This window comes from Martes martes (assembly GCF_963455335.1).
Source record: "Martes martes genome assembly, chromosome: 14".
NCBI lineage: Eukaryota > Metazoa > Chordata > Mammalia > Carnivora > Mustelidae > Martes > Martes martes.
Window position 1 is genome coordinate 70,018,091 of NC_137902.1, and position 21,992 is coordinate 70,040,082.

Consider the following 21,992-nt stretch of genomic DNA (forward strand, 5'->3'; position numbering starts at 1 on the left):
TGGAAAAACAACTACATAGATAAGTATAAAAGATAGCATAGGTATACTTTTTTCTAGTAACTCTTCCTTTTCTAATATAAAGAAAATGTTATAAAACAATAATTAGATATCAGCATTGATGGATATGAAATGTATAAATATGCATTTGCAATAATAACTAGAAAGAGGGAAGCAAATTTAAAGATTTAAATTACTTAAGCAATTTAAAGATTTATATGAAAAGACACAACAAGGGAATTTAAACAGTACAAATGAAAACTATCTATTTAACACAAAATAAGTCAGTAATAGAGTAATAGAGGAACAGAAAAGTCAGGAAATATAGAAGACAAAAAGCAAAATGGCAAATGTAATCCTACCTTTTTAGTAATCACAATCAATGTAAGTTAATGAAATGTTCAATTAAAAGGCAGAGATTAGCGGAATGGATAAAAAAGAGAGGAAAACATGATCTAACCATACATTGTCTACAGGAGACACACTTCAGATATGGAGACATAAACCTTTGGGGTGTAAAAGGCTGTGAAAAGACAGACCACACAAATGATAACTAAAAGTGAGCTGAAGTAATACTACTAATGTTAGACAAAAATAGATTATACAATTATATTTTTTTATTTAAGACAAAGGTGGACATCTTATAGCAACAACAGAGTCAATCCCTTAAGAAGGTATAATAGTTAAAAACATATATGCATCTAACAATAGAGTCCAAAAGTACGTGAAGCAAAAACTGATAAACCTGAAGGGGGAAAATAGATCATTCAAGCATGACAGTTGGAGACTCTGCAACCCTACCATAAGTAATGGATTCAACAGCTAGACAGAGGGGAGCAAGGACAGAATTGAACAGCATTGCAAACCAGCCATACCCTACAGATATTCATACAATACTGAAACCCAAAACAATGGAATACACCTTTTTCTTAAAGGCACATGATATATTCTTCAATATGGACCACAAGTTAGGCCACAAAATAACCACAAGTTAGGTGTTATTAAATTGAAAATGATTGAAATTATACAAGCTATATTCTTTGACCACAATGGAATGAAATCAGAAATCACTAACAACAGAAATTTGGAAACTCACATATATGTGGAATTAGACAGATACTCCTGAATAGTCAGTGGTTCAAAGGAAAAACCACAAAGAGAGGAAGAAAACTACTTTGAGATAAGTAAGAATGAAAACATGTCACACCAGAATTTATGGGATGAAAATGAAGAGATACTCGGAGCGAGATTTATAGTTGAGCATGCCAACATTAATAAAGAAGAAAAATCTAATCAACAATGTAATCTCTCAAGACTGTGGAAAAGGATGAGCTAACTAAAACAGAGAAATCATAAGGATAGAAATAATAAAGTCGAGTGGAAATTAATGAAATAGAAAATAAAAAACACAGTAAAGAATATCAATGAAACTAAAATTTAAATTCTTTGAAAGGAATAACAAAACTGACAAACCTCGAGCTATGTTGATCAAGAATATAAAAGAGAAGAAGCAATTTACTCACTCTAGAATGAAAGAAAGGACCTTATTGCTGACCTTTTAGACATGAAAATATTATAAGGGTATATTATCTACAATCATGCACAAATTAGAAAACTGCTGCGGTCAAATTATTAGAAAAACACAAGCTATCGAAACAGACTCAAGAAGACAGAAAATTCTGAGCTAACCTATGACTTGTAAGGACATTGATATATCAAAAAACTTCTCAAAGAAAAACCCAAGACCAGAAGTCTTGACCAGGGAATTCTACCAAAGTAAAAAAAAAAAAAAAAAAAAAGATTTAACAGCTATCCTTCCAAAAAATAAAAGAACAAGGAATACTACCTAACTCATTCTGTGAGGCTAGAATCACGCTGATAACAAAACTAGCCAAAGATAGCACAAGAATAGAAAGTTATGCAACAATATCCCTTATGAATATAGGTGCAGAGTTTTTCATTTGAATACTTAACAAATCAAATCCAGCAGCTTATAAACAGGATTATGCATTGTGCCCAAATGGAATTTATCCCATGAATGCAAGGTTGGTTTTATTTACAAATAAGGCAGTGTAATACACCACAGTAATCGACAAAACCCATGATTACTTCAAAAGATGCAGAAGCAAAATCTGAAAAAATCAAACCCTTGATGAAATGTAAGTTTACTTAATGACAAATCATTGAAACTCATATAAAGCAATAACTATTAGAAATACAAGGAGGGGGTGTCTGGGTGGTTCAGTCGGTTAAGCCTCTGCCTTCAGCTCAGGTCATGATCTCAGGGTCCTGGGATCAAGCCCCACATCGGGCTCTCTGCTTAGCAGGGAGCCTGCTTCCCCTCCACCCCCTTCCTGCCTCTCTGCCTACTTGTGATCTCTCTCTCTGTCAAATGAATAAACAAAATCTTAAAAAAAAATAAAAGAAATACAGGGATATTTTGATTTAACAATTATCATAGTGAAAGTTTTTAAAGTTACCTTCTTAGAACTTAGATCAAGTTGATAAAAATTCAGTAAGCATATAGTGATTAAGTGACTAAGGGATTAAAATAGAAAAAATACACAGTCTTTTCAAATTGTTTTTAAAAACTCAAAATACATTTATTTAAAAATTGTGTGTTAGGCTTAAAAAAAATCTTGATAAGTTTCAAGAACTAGAACACATTCTGTTAAATTGGAAAACCATAGAACCACAGAATCAAAACTAAAGGGGAATGGTAAAATTTCTATCCAAGTGAAAGGAATATATTTTTTTGTACATAAAGATATAGAGGAGGTGATGTCAATAAGATGGTGGGCTAGAAGGCCCCAACTCTTGTCTTGCCCACAAAATAACAAAACAATAAATAACTGCAGACTGATGGGAATAGCTCTGCAAAAATTCTGGACTACAAAAGTGAAACAGCAGAAACTCTACAGGGCTTACAGACTGATGATTCCCACATAGGAAAGCATACGGAGCATTTTACTTGCATTATGCCTTCCCCATGTCTGAGCAGTTCAGTGCCAGGAGGGGTCCCCTTTGGAGGGACTCCATCTTGCAGGACCAGGAGATCAGAGAAATCCCAGCAAACCTCACCACGATGGGCATTTGTAGCCTTTGCTAGGGAGGACCTACAGTCTTCACCAGGGCTGAACCTAGATGACAGAGCATCCCAGAGCAATCTACTCTGTCTCCTCCCTGGAGCTGGAGCTGTCACTGCAGTGAGACTGCCCCCAGGGCATAGTCACTGTTGTGCCCTGTTCTTGGGGGTCCTAAGTCACGGTGTGTCTTCCCTTACTGGGACCCTGCTGTCAGCCCTGAGTTGCAACTTTGATTCACCCTCACTGGGCTGCACTGCTAACACACTTTAATAAAGTGGCAATAGTAAGTCCTTACCCATCAATAACTACTCCAGATATAAGTGGTTTAAAATCTCCAGTTAAAAGACACAGACCAGCTAAATGGATTTTTTATAAAAGATCTAATGATAAGCTACCAATGAAAGACTCACTTAAGCCTGAGGACACTAGTGGGCAGAAAGTGAAAGGATGGAAATGTATTTCTGGCATACATAAACCCATAGAGGACAGGGGTAGCAATACTTATATAGGACAAAATCAACTTTAGTCAAAAGTTCTCATCAGAGACAAAAAAGGGCATTTCCATGAGAGTTCCCACACTGACGCTAACAACAGTATAATAGAGTTATGTATTTACTTCCAATAATATAAGAAGGTCTACTAACACTTGGTTGATAACAGTAGCTTAAAATGTTAGTATTTTGTAATGCTGGGTACTCTAATATATAGGGGTGGGGTCTGGGTGGCTCAGTCGGTTAAGCATCTGACTCTTGATTTCTGCTCAGGTCATCAACTCAGGGTCCTGAAATGGAGACCCAAGTCAGGCTCAGCACTTGGGGGAAAGTCTTCTTCACCTCTCTCTCTCCTGCTCCCCCCTCTCACACACTCCCTCTCTAAAATAAATAAATAAATCTTTAAAAAAATAATAAATATAACATGGTTAAGAGAGAGGTTACATGCTAACATATAAATATTAAAATATAATTAATAGCTACTTTTCCTTATTTAAAGTAAGTATAATAATTGTGATGATATTATGAATATTCTAGCAGCTAGAGATGGTGTCACACACTAGTTAAGAATAGAGACACCAAACCAGAAAACTTGGGTTCATACATTTTATACAAGCACATATTAACTCAGATGGGCATTATGAAATATTAGTATTTTTGTGCTCAACTGTACAGGATAGTCATGTTGGAAAAACCATGAAAATTCAGATTTGAATTATATTTTAAACTGAAAAAGGAATTCCCTCTTTTGTATATTTCAAATTTCACAAATACTGGAGGGAGGGTCCAGAATTTCTATTTATTTGCCTTTACTTTTCTTGTTTAGTTTTGTTTTCCCAGTGCCATACACCTTATAAATGCATCCTTGTTTACATGCTGGCCTTTCAAACATCATGTAACCTCACACATAATCTGTGAGTCACCTTTCCTCAGGCCTTTTTATTTTCCAGGGTGTTGATTCTAATTTTAAATTACCTCCACTAATTCAGAGATTTTCTTCTTCTCCTTTTTGGATTCTTTGGGTTATTCTTCTCCATAATCAGAAACTTATTGTTGGCTAATAAACTGGAGTATTGTGAAGTATTATGGTTATTATGTAGGCATGTGAGAAGTTTGATTTTATGGCACACATTATTGGAAGATGTTTCTCCTACTACACGGGTCATAGTACTGAGTATCAGTATCATTCATAGTTTTATGACTTTCCCTGGAAATTGTTCTAGAAAACTATTCATTTCAAACACATTGAAACTCTTGTCCCATGCCCCATAAAGATCACATAGGGTAGAATAATAAGCTACAAATACTGGAACTCATGAAAATAGATCTGCTAAAAATGAGAGCATTGATTGAATCCAAAGCGAAGTTATGTTACCTATAGAAGTGGGCTAGGGGGTGTTTATATTAGTAAATGTACCAGCTTGAATACTTCTTTAAAGAACCTCCAAAGCACAGTGGCTTAAATCAAACAGAAGTCTATTTCTTTCTCAAATAATAGCCCAAGGGATTATGACCCTGGGTTTGTGGGAAGGCTCTACCATTCTCAGTTCTTTGTTTGTTATGTCACTCTACTCATTAACCCATTACAGCCAGTGGGAAAAACAGTAAAGTTCGGGGCAAGTAACTTTGTGGAAATGGACCAAAACTCATGAAAACAGTACAAGCTGGGGAAACATAAGGGAAGCTGTAGAGACAGTGGGTAGTGCTTTAGTTGTCTGTTCTTGTACAATAAACCACTCAAGAGATTAGTGACCTAAAATGGCAGCGACTTGGTATTTCTCCTATTTCTGTGGGTTGATTGGGATTGACAGGTCAGGTCTTCTGCTTCTCACACTGTGCAGTTGATGCTACTCAAATGTGTGGCTTCAGCTGGGAGCTTGCCAGGGATACAGACATCCAGGGAGGTTACTCACTCCTCCCCTTCCCTCCGCCTCACCTTATTCTATAGCCTTCCTCACAGTATTGGTCATTGACTTCTAAGAAGCTAAAAGTGAAGGCTACCAGTCTTCTCAAAGCTTAGTCCCAGAACTGGAATGATATCATTTCCACTACCAGCCATTGGTCAAATCAAGTAGGAGTCTAGCCCTTATTCAAGAAGAGGGAAAATAGACTCAGCTTCACGGTGGGAAGTGCAAAATCTGTAGCTATCTCTGATCTACTTCAGGTAATTCGTGTACATGTCAGCTTAAGACAGTTACATGCTGGATTGAAGACAATTCTTTCATTCCTTGTTCCATGAGATAAAAATAAGTTGAGTTAGCCCTCTAATGTTTCATAATGATGCTTGCATAATCATCAGTTAAAACCTCAATGCTCAACAATTGCATAAAGCACTAATTACTATTAATTATATTGGATGTAAGCCTACATTTCAAGTAATTCTAATTGTTTAAAAATTGTCAGGCTAACTTGATGTGCTTGGATATTCATGATGTGACGTAATGACACGACTGATTAAAAACTTGTATTAGGAGCATGGGAGTGAGCATTCTGTCCCTTTCCTGGTGTTTACTTTTGCATGCACCATTAGTGTTAGCTTTAACATCCTTGGATGCTGACCCTTTATCAGACATGTCATTTGCAAATATCTTCTATTCAGTAGAATGCCACTAGTTTGGTTTGGTTGATTATTTCCTTTGCTGTGTAGTAAAGTTTTATTTTGATGAAGCCCTAACAGTTTATTTTTGCTTTTGTTTTCCTAATCTTAGGCAAAATATCTAGAAAAATGTTGCAGTGGCTAATGCCAGAGAAATTACTGTTTGTGTTCTCTTCAGGATTTTTATGATTTTAAGTCTCATGTGTATGTCTCTAAACCATTTGGAATTTATTTTTGTTTAATGTGCTAGAAACTAGTCTAGTTTTATTTTTTACGTGTAGCTGTCCACTTTTCCCAGCACCATTTATTAAAGATATTGTCTCTTCCCCATTGTTTATTGTTGGCTCCTTTGTTGGAGATTAAGTAACCATATAAATTATGGGTTAATTTCTGGGCTCTCTGTTCTGTTCTGTTAATCTATGTATCTATTTTTGTCCTAATAGCATCTGTTTTGATTACTATAGCTTTGTGATATATCTTGAAATCCATAATTGTGATACCTCCAGCTTTGTTCTTTCTAAGGATTGATTTGGCAATTCAAGGTCTTCTGTGATCCCATACAAATTTTAGTATTATTTGTTCTAGTTTTGTGAAAAATGTTGTTGATGTTTTGATGTGGATTATATTGAATCTGTAGATTGCTTTGGGTGATATGGACATTTTGACAATATTAATTCTTCTAGTCCATAAGCATGGAAAATCTTTCCATTTTTGTGTGTCCTTTTCATATATTTTCATCAGTATTTTAGTTTTCAGAGTACAGATCTTAGACCTCTTTGGTTAAGGGTATTCCTAGGTATTTTATTGTGTTTGATGTGATTATAAATTTTTTTAACATCTTAATTTTATTATTTCCATGTTCCAAGATTCATTGTTTATGCACCACACCCAGGGCTCCATGCAATATATGCCCTCCTTAATACCCACCACCAGGCTCTCCCATCCTCCCACCTTCCTCCTCTCCATAACCCTCAGTTTGTTTCTGAGAATCCACAGTCTCTAACGGTTCATCTTTCCCTCCAATTTCCCCCAATTTACTTTTCCTTTCCTTCTCCTAATGTCCTCCATGTTATTCCTGATGCTCCACAAGTAAGTGAAACCATATGATAATTGACTCTCTCTGCTTCATTTATTTCACTCAGCATAATCTCCTCCAGTCCCATTCATGTTGATACAAAAGTTGGGTATTCATCCTTTCTGATGGTTGTATAATATTCCATTGCATATATAGGCCACATCTTCTTCTTTTTTTTTTTTTTAAGATTTTATTTATTTATTCATTTGACAGACAGAGATCACAAGTAGGCAGAGAAGCAGGCAGAGAGAGAGGAGGAAGCAGGCTCCCTGCTGAGCAGAAACCCCGATGCGGGGCTCGATCCCAGGACCCTGGGATCATGACCCGAGCCGAAGGCAGAGGCCTTAACCCACTGAGCCACCCAGGCGCCCCAAGGCCACATCTTCTTTATCCATTCTTCTGTTGAAGGGCATCTTGGCTCTTTCCACAGTTTGGAGAATGTGGACATTGCTGTTTACACTGTTGGTAGGAATGCAAGTTGGTGCAGCTACTTTGGAAAACAGTGTGGAGATTCCTCAAAAAATTAAAAATAGAGCTACCCTATTACCCTGCAGTTGCCCTACTGGGTATTTACACCAAAGATACAGAGGTAGTGAAAAGCAGGGCCATATGTACCCCAATGTTCATAGCAGCAATATCCACAATAGCCAAACTGTGTTGTTTTTTTCTTGAAACCTCTCATTCTGCAACTTTGTTGTTCGTGTATAGAAACACTACTGATTTATTATTATTATTATTATTGTTGTTGTTTCTTGCCACTTCACTGAATTCACTTATTAATTCTAGTCGTTTCTTTGTGGAGTTTTTAGGGTTCCTTATGTACAGTATCTTACCATCTGCAAATAGTGACAGTTTAACTTTTTTATCAATGTGGATGCCTCTTACCTCTTTTTCTTGTCTGATTGCTGTGACTAAGACTTCTAGGACTGTATTGAATAAAAGTGGTGAAGTGGACATCCTTGTCTTACCCCTAACATTAGAGGGAATGCGCTCAGTTTTGACCACTGAGTATGATGTTTGCTGTGATTTTTTCTTATATGGCCTTTATTAGGTTGAGGTATGTTCCCTTTCACCCCATTTTGTTGATAATATTTATTATGAATGGATATTAAATATTGACAATTTTTTTTCCTGCATCTATCAAGATGATATGATTTTTATCCTTCATTTTGTTAATGTACTGTGTGATGTTGACTGATTTGGGAATATTTAACCATCCTTGCAATCCAGGCATAAATCCCAACAAGTTGTAGTCATTGAGCTTTCCAGTTCATTGTTGTATGAAATTTGGTAGTATTTTCTTTAGGATTTTTGTATCTATGTTCATCAGAGATATTGGCCTGCAGTTTTCTTTTGTGTGTGTGTGTGGTATCTTTTGGTATTAGAATAATGTTGTCCTCGTGGAATATATTTGGAAGCTTTCCTTCCTCCACTGTTCTTGGAATACTTTGGGAAGAATAGGCATTAACTCTTGTTTAAATGTCTGATAGAATTAATTTCTGAATCTATCTGGTCCTGAATTTTTATTTTTGGGTCATTTTTTGATTACTAATTCAATTTCATTACTTGTAATCAGTCTATCAGTTTTTCTATTTCTTCCTGTTTCAGTTTTGGAAGATTGTATAGTTCTAGGCATCTGTCCATTTTTCTAGGCATTCCAGTTTGTTGGCATGTAATTTTCCATAGCATTATCTCATAATCCTTTGTATTTCTGTTTTGTTGTTGTTGTTTTTTTTTTTTTTTAAGATTTATTTGTTTATTTATTTTAGGGGGGAGGGGCAGAGGGACAGAGAGAGAGTCCTAAGCAGACTCTGTGCTGAGCATGGAGCTCAACATGGGATTCAGTCTCATGATCCTGGGACCATGACCTGAGCCAAAACCAAGAGTCAGACACTTAACCAACAGTACCACCCAGGTGCCCCAATCCTTTGTGTTCCTGTTGTACCAGTTATCACTTCTACTCTCTCATTTGATTGTACTTATTTGGGTCCTTTCTCTTTATTTCTTGAGGAGTCTGCCTAAAGGTTTGTCAATTTTGTTATTAGTTTCAAAGAACCAGCTCCTACTTTCATTGATTTTTCTTTTTTACTTTTTTTAAGCTCCTACTCATTTATTGCTGTTGTGATCTTTACTATATACTGTCCTCTACCCACCTTGGGCTTTGTTTGTTCTTTTTCTAGTTCCTTTAAGCATAAGGTTAGATTGTTTATTTCAGTTTTTTTATTGTTTCCTGAGGTAGGCCTGTATTGCCAAATACTTCCCTCATAAAGCTGTGTTCATTGTGTTCCAGAGATTTGGGACCATTGCATCCTTGTTTTCATTTGCCTCCATGTGTTTTTTTATTTCTTCTGTTTCATTGGCCCATTAGTAGTTTAGTATCATGTTGTTTAGTCTCCACATGCTCATGACCTTTCCAATTATTTTCTTATGATTTATTTCTAGTTTCACAACATTATGGTCAGGAAAGATGAGTAGTATGATTTCAAGCTTCTTAAATTTATTGAGTCTTATTTTTATGGCCTAAATCCTCTGTTCTGGGTAATGTCCCATGTGCACTTGAAAAGAAAGTATATTCTCTTGATTGTGGAGGGAATATTCTATTTATATCTGTTATGTCAGTCTGATCTAATGTGTTATTCAGACATTGTCTCTTTGTTGGTTTTCCATCTAGATGATCTATCCATTAATGTAAGTGGGGTATTAGTGTTCCCTACTATTATTCTATCACCATAATTTTCTCTCTTAATGTCTGTTAATATCTGCTTTATGTATTTAGGTGATGCAGTGTTGAGTGTAGATATTTACCGTTGTATCTTCTTGTTGGATTGATCCCATTATAATTAAGTAGTATCCTTTCTTGTCTCTCATCACAGTGTTTGTTTTAAAGTCTATTTTGTCTCATATGAGTGTTGCTACCCTGGCTTTATTTATTTATTTTTTTCCACTTCGATTTGCATGGTGAATGTTTTTCCGTCTCTTCTCTTCCAATCTGTATGTCTCTATGTCTGAGGTGAGTCTCTTTTAGGCAGCATGTAGATGGGTCTTGTTATATTTTGTTTTGTCTTATACATCCTATCACTTATGCCTTTTGATTGGTGCACTTAGGCCATTTATATTTAGAGTACTTATTGTTAGGTAGGTGCTTATTGACATTTGTTTTTTGTTCTTTGTTCCTTTCTTCTTCTCTTGCTCTTTTTTAATGATCAATGAGTATCTGTAGTGTTTCTTTGGCCTTCTTTCACATTATTTTTTTATAAGTTTGTCATTTTCATAAGGTTCATATATAACATCCTAAGTAAATAGCAGCCCATATTAATTTAGTGGTCACTTAAGCTCAAACACAATCTGAAAAGAAAAGAAAAAAAAAAAAACAGAAAAGGAAGAAATCTTTCTTTTCCCTTGCTTTTTTTTACACCCTTCTCCATAGTTTATGTTGTCATATTTTACATCTTTTTGTATTTTCCTTATGTCTAATTGTGGCCATTTCTTTTCCACTTAAAGAAATGGCCTTAACATTTTCTGTTAGGCTGTTTCAGTGGTGATAAGCTCCTTTGTATTTTATTGGTCTGGGAAGCTCTTTATCTCCCTTTCAAATCTGAGTGATAACCTTGCTGGGCAAGAAATTCTTGGTTGCAGGGTCTTTTTCTTATAGCATTTTGAATATGTCATGCCATTCCTTTCTGGAATGCAGATTTTCTGCTGAAAAATCAGTTGATAATCTTATAGTTAATGCTTATGTTTCTCTCTCACTCTTTTAAAGATTCTCTCTTTATCTTCTACCTTTGACATTTTAATTATTATGTGCTATGGCGTGGACCTCCTTGGGTTTATCTTGTTTGGAACTCCCCATGTTTCTTGGATTTGAATGTCGATTTCCCTTCCCTAGGTTAGGAAAGTTTTCAATTATTATTCAAATAAACTTTTTACACCTTTCTCTCTGTCTTTTTTCTGAGACTCCTATAATGTGTATGTTTGTCCACTCAATATCCAAGAGATCTTTTAATCTATCCTCATTTTTTAAAAATTCTTTCCTCTTTTTGTTGTATTGCTTATGTGCTTTCCATTACCCTGTCTTCCAGATGGCTGATACTTTCTTCTGCATCTCATCTACTGTTAATTCCCTACTGTGTGTGTGTGTGTGTGTGTGTGTGTGTGTGTGTATTTTACATGCTGTATTATCCAACTCTGATTGGTTCTTTTTAATATTATCTATGTCTTTATTGATGTTCTTACTGAGTTCTCCCATTCTTTTCTGCAGCCCAGTGAGTACCTTTATGATCTTTAATTTAAATTCCTTATAAGGCATATTGTTTATCTCTGTTTCATTTAGGTTTTTTTTTTCTTGTTCTTTCTTTTGAAGCATATTATTCTGTCTCCTACTTTGTTTTTCTTTCTGTCTGTGTTTCTATGGATTGAGCAAAACGATTACTTGTCCTAAAATTGAACAAATGGTCCTGTGTACATGTTCTCTTTGTAGTGTGTGAATGCTTGGTGAGTTCTGCTGGTTGGTTGGAGCTGTAGCTGTAAATGATAGTTGTTCTTTTAAATCATGGCTTTTTATACAAAGAAAAAAGGGAAAATACAACAATAAAAGAAAGAGGGAAATGATAAATGAAGAAAAGAAAGAAAAATGAGAAAAAGAAAAGAAGAGAAAAGAAAAAAGCAAACAGAAGAGAAAAAATAAAATCAAAACAAGATAAATTTTTAAAAGTAAAATAATAATAATAATAATAATAATAATATAAATATATTTTTTAAAGAGCACACACAAAGCCATACCTTGTTTTCTGTGCTCAGCACTACAAGGTGACTGGTGTGGGTTTGTGGACCCTGGGTTCCTTGAGATTGCCAACTGATTGTTGAGGTGGACCCTGTTCCAGTCTGGACTTTCATGGTTGGTGGGGAGAGACTGTCCTCTCAGTTCCCTGGCACCCTTAATGAGGCTTTTATTTCTGTGCCCCAGTGTGACCAGGATTGCTGTGGGCCTTTGGAAACTGGACTTACTAAAGTCACAAGCTCACTAAGATGACTGGACCCACCTTCCATGGCACCTGGACCCTGCTCTGGTCCAGGCTTTTAAGGTGGGGTGGGAATATGAATCATGTCATTCTCCAGTCCCTCTGACCTAGAGACCATTCAACGGCTCCCCTAGTGCTTGGAGGTGTTCTAGTGTTATCCCTTCTGTATCCTAGTTTCTCTTTGAATCCACCATTTTGTTTCTGTATCCAAGGACAGAGGGTTCTGTTCCCAGTCCCTCAGGACTGTCCCACTTCATTGAGGCTCACAGTGTAGGGGGATGAGGATTCCCTTCCTTACCATGTCTCCATCTCTTTTCCTGTTCTCTTGCCGTCCACTCTCTTTGGCTGTTCAGTGGCCCTCAGTTCTTCTTCAGGAGCAACTGTTCTATTAATAGGTGTAATTTAGTGTGTTCCATGGAGGAGGTGAGTTCAGGGTCTTCCTATGTCACCATCTTGAACTGAAACCAAGAAAAAACTTTTTCAGATGAGTTAAGTATACCTTTGCTAAATGGAATGAATACCACATTTTCTAAATGAGAAAATTAAGTGAGTCTGTAGGGTCCTTGAACTTAGACATGCACTTCTGTTCTTGGAAAACATTTTTATACTTCAGTAATAGCCTGGCTTTTGCAAAGTACTTAACATTCAGGGGTCACATGAAGGTTTTTGTTGAAAATCATTCTGGAGAGAAGTTGTATATCATAATTGCTTTTGCTCTACCAAAGGAAGTTATAGCTCTATTCATCAGTAACATTTGACTGAGACTGATCATAAATTCCTACATATCCACAATATAAAAACTTGGAGAATAGCCATAAATTTCCTTATGTTTCTATGGCAATACAGTTTTCTATGATAAGAATTGTTTCTAACACTGAGAATGATAGAATTAAAACACCACATTCTTTTTCATTTCATTTCTGACAAAATACTTCCATAACCATCTTAGATTAACAGCACTAACGTGAACACTATTATTATCATAGACAGTTTTTTTTTCATTATTTTGTTTTGTTTTATTTATTTTTTTTGTTTTTGTTTTTGTTAATTTCTATTATTCTAGAGCTACATTATATCATGAAGGTGAAATCAAGTTACTATCTTTTAAAGTTATCTGAGATGGTCCTTTTCTGTTTGTGTTTATGTCACCAACTAAATAAACATTTAGATTTTTTAATTTAATTTAATTTTATTTTTTTGAGTTGCCCTTGTATTTAGTGTCTTATAATGATTTTTATTTATGTGACTTAATTTTTTTAAAAAAATTTAAGCTTCATTGCCTATTTCCTCAAGACATTCTATCTCTCATTTGTAGTACTTTTTTGATGTTATAATTTACCATCTTATTAATATTCATATAGACACATTTGTATATATATTTCCTTTTATTTATATATGTGTTTACTTCTATTTCTTAAAGTTAGTAATACAGGGCGCCTGGGTGGCTCAGTGGGTTAAGCCTCTGCCTTTGGCTCAGGTCATGATCTCAGGGTCCTGGGATCGAGTCCCGCATCGGGCTCTCTGCTCAGTAGGGAGCCTGCTTCTCCCTCTCTCTCTGCCTGCCTCTCTGCCTACTAGTGATCTCTTTCTCTGTCAAATAAATAAATAAAAATCTTAAAAAAAAAAAAAAAAGTTAGTAATACAATATGCACTTTTCTCCAAGTTGTTTTTTCACTTAATATAACTAAAGAGAACTCTACAGTAATGTTGTAATGGGTAAAAATACCCATCATTCATTTTTTCATTTCAGTTATTATCCACTTGAGGATGTATCAGCATTTATTCAGCCAGACCTCTAGTAAAGTATATTTAGGTAGTTACTTATATTTTATTATTAAAATGCAAAAAATTCCTTAAAGTGGGTTTCTGTGTCAAAACTAAATGCTAATATGATTTTTTTATTATAACAAAATGCATATAACATACAATTTACCATCTTAACCATTTCTAAGTATACAGTTTACTGATACTAAATTCATTAATAAGGTTGTGCCTAGAACCCTTTCCATTTTATAAAACTGCAATTCTATACCCATCAAGCAATAATTCCCTATTCTTCTCTTCCCTGCAATGCCTAGAATACTCTCTTCTACCTACTGTCTCTGTAATTGTGACTAAGTACTTTATGTAAGTAAAATCATGCAGTATTTCTCTTTTTTATGACTAGTTTATTTCATTTTGTCCTCATGGTATAACGTATGTCAGCCTTTCACTACCAACTTATTTGTGTCTTGGAATCTAAAGTGAGTGTCTTATAGACAGCATATAGTTGGATTTTTTTTTTAATCCATTTGTTTGTCTTTGAGTGAAGAATTTAATTAATTTACATTTAAAGTCATTACTGATAAGGAGGGACTTCTGTCATCTAGCTATTTGTTTTCCACATAGCTTACAGCTTTCTCATCCCTCATTTCCTTCAGTACTGTCTTCTTTTATGTTTCATTGATTTTTTTTTTTTTTGGGAGAGTTTAAATTCCTTTCTTATTTCCTTTTGTGTATATGCTATAACTGTTTTCTTTGTTTGCATCATGGGAATTATATTTGAATCCTAAAGTCATAGCACTCTAACTTGAATTTACGTTAGTTTAACTTTAATAGCATACAAAACTCTGCTCCTTTCTAGCTCAGTCCTCACCCTTTTAGGTTGTTTATGTAACATATACACATGTTTCTCCATCATGTGCCTGAAAACATAAACTAATAATTCTTTTAAATTTCTTAGTCTCTTATGCTATGTAGAAACCACAAAGTGAAATTACAGATGGTTGTTACTGTAATACTAGCTTTTATAATTGCCCATATATTTACCTTTTGTGAGCTCTTTTACTCCCCCTCTGCTTCAGATTATCATCTACTGTCCTCACCTTGTAACCCACAGGCTCCCTTAACATTTCTTGCAGGGCTGGTCTAGTGGTAATGAACTCCCTCATCATTCCTGGAATATCTTCATTTCTCTGCCACTTCAACATGACAGTTTTGCCAGATACGGGATTTTTTTTTTTTTTTTGACATTTTGCTTTCCTTTAACACTTTTATTATATAGGGCTACTCTCTTCTGGCCTCCAAGGTTTCTGATAGGAAATAGGCTGATAATCTCATTGAGCACCCTTTGTATGTGATAATAAGTCCCTTCTCTCTAGCTACTTTCTAGATTCTCTCCTTGTCTTTGTCTTTTGGGTTAGATTATGAAGCTTCTTGGAATGTCTTTAAATTCATGTTACATGAATTTTGTTAAGCATTTTGGATCTATATCTGTATCTCTCATCAAACTTTGGCAATTTTCAGACTTTCTTTTTTTTTTCCCCCAAACATTCTCTCTGCACCTTTCTCTTTCTTTTCTCCTTTGAAGACTCCCACAATGTATATGTTGGTCTTAATAGTACCCTACAGGTCAATTAGGTACTGTTCCCTTTTGTTTAATCTTTTCTTGTTGTTGCTCTGACTCAGTAATTTCCATGGCCCTATCTTTAGTTCATTGATTCCTTCTTCTGCCTTCTCAATCTGTCTTTGAACCTTTCTGGTAAACCTTTCATTCCAGTATTGTCTTTTTCAGCTCCAAAATTTCTCATAGTTTCTTTTTAGGTTTTCTTTCTCTTTATCGATATTTTCATTTTGATCATGCATCAGTTTTTTGACTTCCTCTATAGCTATTTTTAGTTCCTTGAGGATCTTTAATACAATTGTTTGACATCTTTTTCTAGTAGGACATTTATTAATCAGGTTTTTTTCAGGGGCTATTTCTGTTGATTCAGTCTTTTTTTTTTTTTTTTTTCCTTTGTATGGGCCTTACCTTCCTGTTTTTATGTACACTTGGTGTTCTTGTTGAGAATTGGACATTTGAACCTAATAATGTGGTAACTCTGGAAATCAGAATTTTTCACTTTCCCAGGATTTGCTGGGTTTTGTTTCTACTTTTGGTGATTAATTTATTTTTTATAGTTGTGTCTGTCTCTGTGCTGAGAACTAGTCTAAAGTGGAAATACTTAAGATTTTCTTAAGTAATTTCTGAGCCTATGCCTTCCCCTGTGTATGCATGGTGACTTTCTAATTTCCCCTCATGTGTAGTCACATTTGGATGTCCTTCTCTTTAATGCCTATCTTCTAAGGCGGGAAAAAGAGAGAGACCAAAAAAAAAAAAAAAAAAAAAATGAAGGGTGTAAAGAGGATGCTGGCTCTCAAATCTCCTGGAAGTTAATTCAGCCTAGTGGAGGGACTTATAACAATGGGAACAATGGGTGTGAGTGTGTGTGTGTGTGTGTGATGTGATAATCACCTACACCTCTGTGATCAGAAACAGGAATTGCCAGGGAGATACAGATCTCTGCTGTTTGAAGGAAATGGTCCTTTTTCTCCAACCTTGCTCCCAGAGGTAGTGTATAAGCTTCTCCAGGAACATGGGTCCAGCTCCCTGCCAAGTGGGTAGTAGCTACTGTGCTAAGAGCTGTAATTGTTAGAAATTAATCACATTTTACTGTCCAGACCTTACTCTGGAATTTGGAAAACTTTAATAGACACCGGAGTTCTAAAACATTTTCATCAGACAGATTTTGCCAGTTGTTGTCTACATGAAGAGATAGATTCCTAATGCTTCCTACTTTGCCATCTTCCCAGAATTCCCCAATACATCATTTTCATGGATATGCCAAGTTTTCCATCATAGGTTTTATAACATTCTTTTAATAATACCAGAAATGTCTGGAAGGGCATATTTTTTCACAGGCTCACCAATAGAGTATGGTGTCCACTTTGGACCATTGCTAATCTAACAAACAGGAAATGGAATCTCAGTTTTTTGCATTAGTCTTCTTGTGTATAAAGGTGAGCATCTTTGTACTGGGTCAAGATTTGTTTCTTTCTCTTTCTATGAACTCTTTTCATTCTCTAGCCCAATCTTTTTAATGCATTGCTGATCTTTTTCTTTCCTAATTTGTAAATCTGCATATGTTAGGGATATGAACATTTTGTGTCTGTTGTTAATTGCAGATATTATCCCTAGTTTGTCACTTGTGGTTTTACTTTGTTTATTGTGTCTTGCCAAGCTATTTTGTAATGTCATCAAATTTATCTCTCTATTCCCTTATTGCTTCTTGATTTTGAGCGATAGTTAGGAGATATGCCCACTCTCACATGATAGTAGAATTCATCCATGTTTTCATCTATTACTAGCATTTGCATTGTTTCATTGTTTATTATATATGAATATACTCTCCATTTGGGGTTTACTCTAGTATAAAAAATGGATGCAATTTGATCATTTTCTGTATGGCTGTTCTGTTTGATAAATGCTAGTATTCAAAAATCCATCTCCCCTACTGTTTTGAGATGATTACTTTATCATATGCTAAACTGTCATGTGCAATTTTGACTATTTCTGTATTTTCAAGTCTATTTTACTGGTAAACTTTTTTTTTTAATTTCCCCTCACAAAATGCCCCAGGAGAGTTTCTCTTCTTGTCTCAGTGTTGAAGCAAAGGAAGAATAGAAATTAATCCATTTTTGAGTATGTCTGGCTCTGGCAACCTGGATTTGAATGCAAGCTCTGTCTTAAATTGTCTCTTTGGTCTTGGACAAATTATTTAATATCTCAAAGTTGCCAAGCCCTTCTCTGTAAAATGGAAATGATTTACAGACTTATTTATGATTATTTGCATAAAGCATTTAGTACACAGTAGCCTTCAATGATTGGAAACCATAGTTATTTCATTCTTATGGCTATAGTTGTGCCAAATGCATACCTATACTCTATAGTTACACAATTTGACTTCTACTTAATCTTCACGTTGAGAAAAAAGGATGTCACATCATACAAAGGAAAATAATGCAATTGAAGGAAACTTCTGCAGGAAGAAATGTATTTCAACTCACTAAAATGCCTGTACTTAAGAAATACCCTCTCTAGGCATTAAGAATATCATCAATACATTTTTATTTAATATGATTGATGTAATTAGCTAGATTCTAGCCTTAAGAAAAATATTCGCCCAGCTGGAAAAGAATATGTTCATTTTAATTTTCAAGCAGCTTGATATTTGGTACAAATTACTAGTCTTTGTTTACTACAAGATACAGTGAAAGACCAGGCAGGCTATAATTAAGATTTATGCACCATTAAAACACAATTTTATACTTCAAAATTTGCACTTCCTACACTTAATATCTCTTTTCATGTGATGAAGTTTCAATTTAATTAAAGAGCTCTGCTAATAAAAGATATTTGGAAAATCACCCCAATAATAAATACTTTCCATCTTCTGACTCATAAGCTAATTAATTGTATACCACATTTGTGTCTCCTTTCCCTAGACCACATGATTTTGAAAGTTAATTTACTAATGAAATTGTGATTCTGTTCCTCAGTTAATGAAGGGAAGTAGATATAGTACACACAGATACTATGTATTGTTCTCAATTATGTGCCGAAATCTCAATGTCTTTCAGGGACTCCTGAGGATTACCCACGATTTTTCCATATGCATCCTAGGACTGCAGAACTTAGCCTCTTGGAACCAGTAAACAGAGACTTCCACCAGAAATTTGATTTGGTTATTAAGGTAAATTAAACTAATTTCTTCTCTCTTTGTATTTATAAACTTCTAATCAAAGAAACCTGTAGTGGCTATTGTAGGCACTTTTATGTTACAGAAATTAAAACTAATCTGATTGCAGTATTTAAAAAAGTGAAGTTCAGCTATTTTAATACATTGTGCTACCTTTCTTTAAGATAACTGTTTATATTATGATGTGATTCAAATACTGAGTATTTTTGTATGTAACAAATGCTTTGTCCAAATATATATATAATGCTACATAAATATAACTTTGTTACATTTTCTAACATTTTTTTCTTGCTAAAAGGAATCAATTCTTGACACAAAAACTGCTCATGAATGTATTTTAAATGGGCATGAATTTATATAGTTTTATTTTAATATCATATTATGTTTTAAAATATTGTTTGTCTTTCTAACATAAAAAGAAAAGATCTTCCCTATCTTTCTACCATAAAAAGAAAAGATCTTCCCTGTCCAGAAATTCTTTCAATATATGTCTCATTTATTTCTTTATTTTGAAAAATGATCCTAGGCTAGAAAAATTATCAAAGCTAGGGGAATCCATCTGGCATTATAATTACAGTTAAATAGTATCTACTGTATTGTAATAAAATTGTTTAAGAGGTACTGTGAAAACCAGGAAGATCTGTCAAGTAATTCTGATAGACTTTGCTGGGCAGGTAAGATTGGAGCTGGACAGTGAAGGAATAACGGCAATTTACAGAGTAGCAATGAGGGTGGGAGAAGTCTTTAATAGAACAGACCAAGCAAGGACGTGGAGTAAGTCTGGTGTGTAATATAAGACCTTCTCATAACCACACAGATAGAACAATAGCTATAGAAATGCACACTGTGGGTATTTTTTTATAATTTAAAACTGTTAAAGGAAGAGGAAATAAGATAAGGAAGCTTGCAGAGCATGTCCAAAGTTACTTAAGTACATTTTTCTTTGAATTAGAGCCATAATCTTGGTGATAAGCTCATTGATGCAAATGTGGAGCATAAAGCTCAGCCAGCATAAGGAGCTGGTTCCAAGTTACCTCCTCGAGAAGCAGCAGCTCTGAGATTCCCACTCAGGTTGATCTAAGCGAGGGCCATACTCTTATCCCTACACTAAGACACAGTTGCTTCGAAGTGGTGGGTTTAATTCTCTGTTGGTACAACTGCAAACAAAAACACACATACACACATTTGATTTTATTTCAAATTAGGACATATTTTGTGGGCACCGATCATGTTATACGTTACCAGATCCAAGGTTATGGGTTGTCCCTCGTTCTTGAAGAACCTGTGACCTCTAAGGGTAAAGAGTTGTACATGCTGATAAATCAGATAGGTCCCATCGACACGTAACAGGAAGGCGTCTAAAAAGTGCTGGAAAAGTACAGAATCGGGACATATAAATTAATCTGGGGATTCCAGGAAGATGTTCCGGAGATTACCCTGAGCTACCTGTCGCTGCATCAGAAGGTTTTTGGCCAATGAATAGGAGTGGTAAGTGTGTTTGAACATCAGCAAAAGCCAAAGTAAAAACTAGAGGTGTATTGCAGTGGGCTACAAAGAGTTAACAGGGAAACGAGGGATAGGGGCAGACCAGGAGAGCCTCCTGTGAAATTGCTTTTTCCTTCGATTTTATTCAGTAGGGGTTTGGGAGTCATTCAACAAAGACAGACTCCTTTTACCATTTGTATAAAATGGCCATGCATGAGATTTATCTTCTTGCACTGACTATTTCAATTATCAGGGAACTATATAAAACTAGAAAATACGTATCCATTGTCTACCCTCCGTCTCCGTGTAGGCCTGCGGTGCTGCTCTCTGTAGGAGCTAAGAAAGCTGACAAGGCACTGTTACCAAACTGCCTCATTTCAGACCTGAAATCAATTATTTTCCTTTACTACCAAACTCAGTTGTCCTGGTGTACCCGGGTACAATGAAAAGCAGCCCATCAATTATAGAAACAAAAATCAATTAGAACAGGCCATAGATAATTTGTGTTTTAATAACACTTTATATTATTAATGGAAGTTTTTTACAGACATTATTAGATTCAAATTACTGTGTTTTGTGTGCAGTCAAGGGGATAATAAGCAAAGGTATCAATCTATACGAATAATAACGTGCCACCTGCTTGAATAAGAGCTGAATATCGGGGCTTTGTAGAGGGATCCGTTGAAGTGTAACGGTCTGGCGGGTCTCTGGAGTGAGTCTTTCAACTTCTTCCCCTTTTCTTATTTCAACAATGTTTCATTTTTCATTGAACATAGAAGTTTTTATTGAATTTGATCCCCATTTCTGTTTTGGGAGCTAAGGAAAAACAAAATGAAGTATTTCCTCCTAGACTTTGAAAATTCTCCTTTAGAAAGCTATATGCACATTTAACAGCTGGGAAGCATCATGGTTAAGAAATTTTTCATCTTTATTCCATCCATTTCAGCCAGGGATTTATTCAGGATACTGACAAAAATGTATTGCATGGAGCACTGGGTGTGGTGTAAAAACAATGAATACTGTTATGCTGAAAAGAAATTAAAAAAATAAAAATAAAAATAAAAAAATGTAAAGGTGAAATTAGGGAAACAAAATGGAATAGCCCACCAACTTTCAAATATTAAAGGATTGAAAGGAATCCAATGAAAAGAGGAAAGGATGTTCCATTTCAAATACTATCCCAAATGTTAAAAGATTGTAATCTCTTAAACATTTTTAACTGAAATACACATATTGAATAAGAATCGTACATTTGGTTTGCCCAGGACGGTTCACATTCATGCCTGTTGTCTTTGTATAATTATTCATAATATCTCTTTCACTCTGAACACTGGCCCAGTTTGGATGAAAAGTTATGTGATCACCATAGTTACAAAGCAAAAAGCAACTAGAAGATATATGAAAGCATATTTTATTATCTGGATGATAATGAATCAGTTCATGCATGAATTATCTATTACAAAGCCCAGAAAACTCACTTTTATGATTTAAGTGCAGTATTTTTTTAAAGTATTAATTGATATATTTATGCTCTTGACACCTAATACAAATATCAAGTGGATAAATTATTAATAATTCACTGTCTCACAGTTGCTCAGACATAATTGTGTTTTTTTATGGAAATCTTGTGCATTCACAGCTAAAGTGAGGCTCACAGACATGATCGCTCCACGGTCTCTCTGATTTT

The 21,992-nt window shown here is 35.0% G+C and overlaps 1 protein-coding gene across 5 annotated transcripts in view; it reads left to right on the forward strand.

Moving 5' to 3' along the window:
* PCDH15 (protocadherin related 15) overlaps nucleotides 1-21,992 on the forward strand; it is a gene marked incomplete at both ends in the record, with an annotated part of 820,110 nt that overhangs the window by 410,854 nt on the left and 387,264 nt on the right. For all 5 annotated transcript variants that reach the window (XM_080823084.1, XM_080823082.1, XM_080823083.1 and 2 more), the window contains one exon: nucleotides 18,702-18,814. In XM_080823084.1, coding sequence (XP_080679210.1) covers nucleotides 18,702-18,814 — 113 coding nt within the window. The remainder of the gene's footprint in view (nucleotides 1-18,701; nucleotides 18,815-21,992) is intronic.